At 30.5% G+C, this 9,091-nt stretch overlaps 1 protein-coding gene across 1 annotated transcript; it reads left to right on the top strand.

Annotated features, from left to right (window-relative positions):
* Positions 1–1,532: 1,532 nt before the first annotated feature.
* Positions 1,533–4,513, top strand: TRIADDRAFT_19325 (uncharacterized protein; the record flags this gene model as incomplete). Its single annotated transcript, XM_002108946.1, has 15 exons — positions 1,533–1,601; positions 1,725–1,797; positions 1,979–2,047; positions 2,119–2,169; positions 2,265–2,302; positions 2,401–2,505; positions 2,599–2,714; positions 2,818–2,968; positions 3,068–3,238; positions 3,400–3,473; positions 3,554–3,707; positions 3,788–3,892; positions 4,036–4,131; positions 4,246–4,380; positions 4,451–4,513. 15 exons carry the CDS (start codon positions 1,533–1,535, stop codon positions 4,511–4,513), a joined length of 1,470 nt encoding a protein of 489 aa, XP_002108982.1.
* Between the last annotated feature and the right edge of the window lie 4,578 nt (positions 4,514–9,091).

Here is a 9,091-nt window from a genome sequence, read left to right as displayed (position 1 = left end):
CAGTACGAAGTAGTTCAGGTTCCCTATAGAATGCTGTGATTATTAGTTGTCTATTGATTAAGTTCACGACGTAGCGTTTAAATAAAAGTTAACTAATGAATCTATAGATTTGGGAGTGTACAATACACTTGTATGCTATTATTACAAAGAATACGAGTAATATCAAAGTATTGTAAGAAGTTCATTGATTATAAATTTATAGAACTCGTTATTAATACGTGTAAAGATTAGTTGTTTTTATACTCTTATTAGAGATTTCTATGACTATTCAAGACTTGACTTCGCATCTATTTATTGTACGATATGCTTATATTTATACTCGTATATATATTTACATACATATTGATCCTCAATTTCGGTTTTGAAAATAACTCATTGATACACAGAAATAATAGTTAAATTTACTTTTTCTCTGTCCTCTAACTTCTTAATTTTAACGAATGATTCTTACTTTATTTCAACAGCAATTGATAGTAAGGATGGGAGTAGTGGGTGATACTGAATAGTTGCGATTAAAATAAAATACACTAAAACACAGGATGAATGTCTGCTATATACTGTACAGAGAGAGGCATAGTGAATGTTAAAATCCTAGAGTTAGTATCAAATTTTAAATATTAGTACAATGCTGAATATACTAGCGTCTGTTTTATGATATAACCAGTGATTTAATTCTTGCCGATCTGGTGTTTTATTTCTTTTTATATAGTTGGTTAACTTCTTAAGACTTCGTAATATTACAGATAAAGTTGCACGCGTCAATGTCGATACTTTAGGTAAGGCTATATTGTGGATGGTAAATAATATTTATATTCAGTAACCTTTATTCAACATTTCATACTATTACTGGTAGTTAGAATATTCGTTAACTGATTCTGAAAGATAAAAGAATCACCTTATTGTTGTTTAAATCTAATAAAACATGCTATCTATTACTCAATTCGCCATACTTTTCGTAACCGATACTGCTAGTATTAAGAGTTAACCCTGTTTCTCACGAATTTTATTAATCATATTAGCTCGATTAAAATTCTATTAAAGTGTTAAAGACAACTATAAATAGCATCTGACCAGTTACTCAATTCTTCTATTCCACAGCTGCAAAATTTTTTTGTATAATCATTGATTGAGTAATTTTATTTATAGTATAAAAACGTTGCTGTCCGTTTACTACAATTTCATTTTATATAAAATAAGAGAATAAATCAACACACGATAAAAGATGTATTCTACTTACACTTTCCTATGATCTATTGTATTGTATTGTAGACGTACACTGTGTATTTTTATAATATAGCAATACAGTATATTAGATTAAAATTTTTTCCTTGATGAGTTTACTTTTCTTTCAGAGTCACTAAGATAATTTCTTTTACTACGCAGACTATAATGTAGATGAACTACAAGCTGCACTTCAAAAATCTAGTGGTATAGCTACACTGCCGATTTTATATTGTAAAGGAACTCTGATTGGAGACTTTGAAGCCTCAAAGGAATCTATCTTGTATGGGCAAATTAGTCAACAGTTAACTATGCATTCAGAATATTCTTATGACCTGATAGTTGTCGGTGGCGGTTCAGGAGGATTAGCGTGCTCCAAGGTTTAATTCCTAAATTTTTAAATCTTAATCATTTAATCATTTATAAATCTATCAATTGTACGCATAATTAAATAATATTAACCTTTCATTCAAATACTATTCGTATTAATTCTGCCTACGAAGGAAGCTGCTGAACAAGGACTTACAGTAGCCCTTCTGGATTTTGTTAAACCAACTCCCTTAGGCTGCTCTTGGGGTTTGTTTTAGGCTACTGATAAATACTTTATATCATTCTTTATTTATAGCTTTGCACCTACTACGAAAACTTATTTAAGCTATTATTTGCATGATCATTAATCAAATGACGATAAAGTGCCATTTCCTATTACTTATTCATTTTGATAATACGATATGATAAAATATTTATTATTAATTAGGTCTCGGAGGAACATGTGTTAACGTTGGATGTATACCGAAAAAATTAATGCACCAGGCGTCTTTGTTAGGTTATCATCATTTATGCATAAGACGACGAATTGATTATACTGGAAGATAACTTTCTTGAATACTTTTATAGGAGAGTCAATTCATGATGCAAGCCACTATGGCTGGGAAATAAATGAAAACTGTATATTTCTATATTTTATATTATACCATATGTAGAAACTTACCGCTAAAAGTGTTAAATTTTAGAAAGTAAATAACTGATTTCAATTATTTTAGGTTCTCACAGTTGGGAAAAAATGAAAGATAATGTTCAAGTAAATTAATTTTTTATTATGATCAAACACGCACTATGCTTATCACGGAGTGATTTATTGATAATGAACTTTGTTTATTACGCTCTAAAACTACTTAGAATCACATTGGCTCAATAAATTTCGGGTACAGAGTTCAATTAAGAGATCGAAAAGTAAAATATTTGAATGCTTACGGCACTTTAGTTGATCCTCACACCATAAAGGTCAATGTTGATTTTTTAATATAAGTTTCATTCATTAATGTAGGCATACTATCCAGTTTTTTCTAACTATTCTACCTATTACATTTGTGACAGGCTGTTGATAGACGTGGTAAAGAAACTTTATTAACTGCTAAAAACTTCGTAATATCTAGCGGTTGCCGCCCACGTTACCCAGATATTCCTGGAGCGAAGGAACATTGTGTAACCAGGTAATCTAACACATTATTTAAGAATACGTAACTGTGATATAACCATAATACTCTTTATGACAAAGCTACATCCGCCAGATAATTACTGCTTTTATTTCTTTAGCGATGATCTTTTCTCTTTGGAGAAGTGTCCTGGCAAAACTCTTGTGATCGGGGCATCATATGTTGCTCTGGAATGTGCCGGTTTTCTGGCTGGGTTAGGATTAGATGTAACTGTCATGGTTAGATCTATTTTATTACGTGGTTTTGACCAGGTATAAAACCGAAAATATATTATATTCCATGAAGATCTATCCAATATCAATATAATTTTTAAGTATATAGTGCTTTACAAAGTAGTCATTTTTGCTTAGGATATGGCAGAAAGAGTTGGAAAGTACATGAAAGACATCGGAATCAAATTTATTCGACCAGCAGTACCACTTAGTGTTGAGGCTATTACGATGAACGATGGAAAAAAGGTATTAAATGTAAATTACACCATGCTAGATAATGGAAACAAGGCTCAAGATAAGTTTGACACGGTATGTAACCTCGTCTCCCTGTTACAAGTATAAGTAAAAATGTAAATATCATTAATTAGTTAATTATAATCTACTGACACTTCCAATTAATGCTCCTAGCTTAATAATTATTATCTGTGAATTCTGTTTTATAAATAATTATATTTAATGATAATTTTTAGGTTCTGCTAGCAATAGGACGTGATCCATGCACCGTAAATATAGGATTAGATAATGCTGGTGTAGTGGTTGAAAAGTATGCATACCTTACAGTGAACAATAATAAACTAAGTGTAGTTTATTTACACTACAATTCAACTCTTTTATGTTGACTAGGAATGGCTATATCAAAACAGTCAATGAACAGACGAATGTGCCCAGCATTTATGGTATTGGAGATATTCTATACGATAAGCCGGAATTGACCCCGGTAGCAATCCATGCCGGTCGCCTGTTAGCTAAACGACTGAGTGGTGTATCGACTCAACAAGTTCGCTAAAAAATATATACTTACTATTTAAGTAGTAGTGTTGACAATTAGTTTTTAAGAATATAACACTTTACTTTTAGTGTGACTACGATAGTATTCCAACCACAATTTTTACGCCTCTTGAGTATTCATGTTGTGGTTTATCTGAAGAAGTAGCTATTGAAAAACTAGGAGATGACGTGGAGGTAGGTATAAGGAAGATTAATAAATTTGTAAAGTAAACTTACATAGCATCGTCTATTAAACTACTCATAAGGAAGTGCTCAACGTAATCATAAATTATCGTTCTTCAGTACAAGTAAACAGTAATTAAAATTGGTTTATATAGGTATATCATGCGCAATTTATGCCCTTAGAATGGACTATTCCACATCGCGATGAAAATAGCTGCTACCTAAAGTTGATCTGCAACAAAAGAGATCAGGTAACGTCGAATTGACATGCGCGAATATATAGTACGATAACTTCATGACATACTAAAGTAGAAATTGTAGATTTGAACATAATGTAACTAGATTATATGTGCTTCGTTCTATAGGAGCGGGTTATAGGAATACATATTTTAGGCCCTAACTCTGGAGAAGTCATGCAAGGATTTGCTACAGCTATGAAATGTGGGGCTACGAAGGCTCATTTTGATGATACAGTAGGAATCCATCCAACAAACGCAGAGGTACATCTAGATAATTCACTGTATTTAAATTGACGTAATCTCCATTAAATCAATCTAACTTTTGTCATAGTGGTTTACGACTCTAAGGATCACACGTCGTTCAGGTCAAGACGTTAAAGTAACTGGCTGCTGAGGTTAAATCTGCCCAAATCTATCAAAAAGAGATACGTTGATAGCTGCTATAGTATTTAATATGTCTGCTTTTTCGTCTTAAAAAAATTAAAACCAATATACTTAACATACCTTAATTTACCCAGTGGCTGTTATTATTAATAATCTAATTTTATGATCTAATAGATCTGTTTTCTGATTAATCACTTTATATTTCTTGAATATCATGTCTATCTCGTATCTACTTGAGAATAATTTGGGTAGTGAAAATCTCTCATAACGCGAGCAGATAGCTGTGACGCTTGATTGCGTTCAATGATGGTTATGTTAGAAATCTTTTAGTTAGATGAACATAATTTGATAATAGCTATTCGTCTCGTATGTAAATCTAGGATAGCATTTTTTCTTTGCTTGTTATCGTGTACCCTTAGGCAGTACACTTAGATACAATGATTTTTTCCTGTGATTCTTTATTCAATTATGCAATGCGGTATGTAAGGATATTTGCATAGCAATTATGTTGTACCATATCCTTCTCAATATGACTCAAACTATACACACCAGACGAAAGAGCTGATTAGGAGTTAGGCTTGTCAGGATTTGTGATTTGTTATCGTATTTAAGTATAATCGTGATAAAAAATAAAATACGAAGGGTGTACCTATATTAAGTCGCCCTTTTTATTAAGCTTTTATCAGTAATTTCATGCGTGCTCACATCTACGATTAGCGACAATTATGCAGCGTATAAGACATTGTAACCGGTGATACTAAGATTGATTCCATATCTAGAGATGATTTTAATCATGGACTACCAATCCTAATTTTACCTCCTGCCTTCGTAAATGATTTAAAAACGAATACAGTCATCATTATTTCTATTTAATAAAAAGTTATCCGTATATATTTAATGACACTTTAATAAAATATACACATATACAGTACAACATCATGAACTGGGTACATACGCCCATACAATCGTGAGCATACTAATAATCAATTTACAGTTAACAGCTATAGCAATTGTCGCTGCTGATAAAAATTTGTACTACATGTTACTAACATACAGTGGCAACAGTAGCCCAAGTTCATCCTTTTTTATATTTTATTGATTCATTTTATCGAATTCTCATTTAAAGATAAAGCACTCAAGAACCACTGCATTAAACCTCTTAAAACGACAAATTGCAATAAAAAGTTTACAGCACCAAGAATATCGCACTGTTTGCAATTTTCCAACATAATTTTAAGCTGCTTCTTGCGCTACTAACATTCTTAATCGAAGAATTTGTATTACTACATGAATTGCATTAAATACATCAGCAATTAAATAAAACTACGAAATACAGTATCATATTTCGTTTGATAGAAGTAGTAAAGGATACAGTAAGTTCTGTTTTATAATGATCAAAGCATGAAATTATCTTACTGTATATGTTTCCGTTCTTTCTTTTCCTTCTTTACTGCAATAAAACTCAACTCAAGAGAATAAATTATTGATTAGATGATTGCTCTTTTGCAGTATTCTCATGATCAACATATCAGCTCTATTTTACAATTAATATCTTATCGTATCGTTACAATTATTCAACTATGTATCTATTCTTTATAATAGTTATCATTATTGACAATCTCCTTTTGATTAGCTAGATTGTTTTAAATTAAAATAACTGTGCTTTACAAATACATTTAAAGAGTACGAATACGTACAGTGCGCAAAGTATAACAAACGGGGTCCCCCCCAGTATTTATCAATTATAGTACCATTGTTATTATGTAACCTTACATGTTCTAAATGTTGAAAATTTTCAGAGAAGGAATGGAGTCATGTTTATTAATTGAATATTTAAATATAGTAATCGGGTGATCATCACTGAATGAGATCATATTAGAAACTAAAATAAGATTCAAATTACGTATGTTCACAGAGAAATCTTAAGTATTTTATAATACGAACGTGGTAGGCTTCTGCCGAGATCAAAATATAAATTTTACGGATACTTAACAGCATATCTAAGTAAAGCTGCGCTATTTTATCGCTAAAAATATGATGCGCAGATTTTAATAATGCTTTCATTTTAAAGTTTAATTACAATATGACTTCTTTTGTATAGTAGCCTCTAAGACTAGACTAATTCTAAGCGATGCTCATTAATTTGTAATACCATACAATTAGTTACGGAAAGACCGCGTAGGTACCGTAACCTACGCTACAGCATAATCCATAACTAATACAAAGAAAACATACTATTGCCATTTGATTAATTAAGTGGTAGATTGAATTCAATACTATAATAATCTAATTTAGCCCAAATATATATGATTTTGAACAATTGTATTTTAATAAAAATAACATTGTGTCTAAAATCTGTTATAAACTAATATGAAAACATATTCGATCATGGAATTTCAATGATAAATAGTAACCAACTAACCATAGATGAATTATAAAATGATAGAAGTTATGGCTTAGCAACTAGTATGTGAATAACTAACCTGAGGATTATTCGATCTACAAATTCATTAAAAGTTCATAGGTTAATGATGTTATACAGTACGGGTAAAACTCATTGTCTGTCAATGTCTCGCTTAATCACGGAATATTAACTTTAATATATTACTGTACATTATACATAGTCGTAGAGAATATCGAATGAAAATGAGCCATTATCATACGTGGGAAGAAACTTGTATTTTGGCATTGCCTTCAATTACTGCCGATATCCTCCGTGATTCCTACTTGGTGTAAAACTCAAATACTAATTAACTCTTACTTATTAGAAGATAGCAGTAGCTTGATGTATCATTACGTTAACTTATCGCATTTAAATTCTACTAAAGGTACAATTATATTTCTAGCTGTAGCACGCAAAGATTATCTCGTCTAGTAAAAAAAGCATATCGAAAACAAGTAAAGCCTGCAAATAGCTGTAAATAGTATACTATATATGTTTTCAGACAAAATAATCCTACTTCAAATTACGTTAGAGCTATTATCCAATTTATAGCTATGCTACACGAAAATTATATCAACTTGTTCTAATAATATCGCAAAAAATGTGTAATATCTACAAGTTATGGTTAAATAAAAAAGCGTGAAAAATAAAAAATTTTTGTAGCTTTTAAAAATCGTGATGATTGCATAAAACTATACCATACAGTTAAATATTTTTCGAGTATCTTAGACTAATAAGTTGCAATAGAATCTAGTAAAGCTAATCATTATTGTTATCTAAAAAAGATGATATTTAGCGTATTTAAGACTATCTAATATATAGCTGCAGTATGCAAAATAAAAGTAAATGATATAATATTACTCTCTAAGATACTGGTTGGACGTTGCTAATCAGCTATAATTGTCGCCTAATATTATATAACTCTTTGAATGTATCATATGATAGTTATCCACCGCTAACTCACAAAGCTTAGGTATTGACTTATGAAAGTACGTTAATAAATTTGGACTAACTACTATTAATCGATAATTACCACGAAATAGTCATTGTCGTATCAGAATCGGTATATGAACTAGATACAAGGTTTTGAAAACTTTTTAAATACTTCTACTATCGATACATTTCGTATAGTTCTTATTTAATAATATATGATATAAAAAAGTAGATAATCAATTTACGGTACAACAAAGCTAGTAACTATACGTCGTCAGGTCATTGATAAATTTATATTGCTGTATTAGTTATATATTTCAGGTCGAAGTTATTTATTTTCATCTTTGAAAGCTCTTTAATCTACTATATTCTTAATATATAGTACATTAGGAGCGTGAGATCCTTCAGCTTGTGAATTTTTAGCCGGTTACATAACAATATTTAGACACATTGTCATTCCGTAACATTACTATATGCACCAAAAATTGGTGAGTTCTTTTTAAGATTGTTTTATCTTATTTTAGTGCTTTCCATTTTTAAAATTAAAAAGAAATTTCTTTATAGATGAGTATGTGAATACTATTCTTTTAAGCGAATCATCGATATAAAGCATGTTCGTAACCATTAAAATCAATAGATGGCAAGAAAGACCCCTAAGTGCGAGATAAAGTTTCCGCTAGCTAAATACCATATTCGATCTGTTCCATTACGAATTTTATTTTCTATTCCAGCTGGTCCATGTAGAAGATAACAATAATTAAAATAAACTGACAATGAATATAATTTAGATGATATTCCAATAAATTATTTATAGCATATGAACGCTGAATAGAATAATATTGAATAGGAAAAATATCGTTGTATCACAATAAGAAATTACATAAGACTCTTATTACTCGTGATATTTTCAGATATTAAATGATTTTCAACTTGATTTCAATAGCAATTGATAAATCATCGTTAAGAGAAAGCCGTTCAAGAACGACAAGTAAAGTTAGCTATTCTTGAAACGCAACTCGCCGTCTAATCAAAAATTAATCTACAAGGTAAGAACGATAGTTAGATGATCAATAAAATATTAATTCGCTATGTCAGAAATATGTAAGCCAATAAGCTTAAATCATGAACCAACTCTATTCTTATGCTACACTCTCAATTAATTAATTCATTATTAGTGTCATGAAGGTAGTTATCGCATTGGGTTTCCTATTC

This window comes from Trichoplax adhaerens, genomic scaffold (assembly GCF_000150275.1).
Source record: "Trichoplax adhaerens TRIADscaffold_1 genomic scaffold, whole genome shotgun sequence".
Taxonomy (NCBI): Eukaryota; Metazoa; Placozoa; class Uniplacotomia; order Trichoplacea; family Trichoplacidae; genus Trichoplax; species Trichoplax adhaerens.
This window is presented reverse-complemented; position numbering and strand designations above follow the sequence as displayed.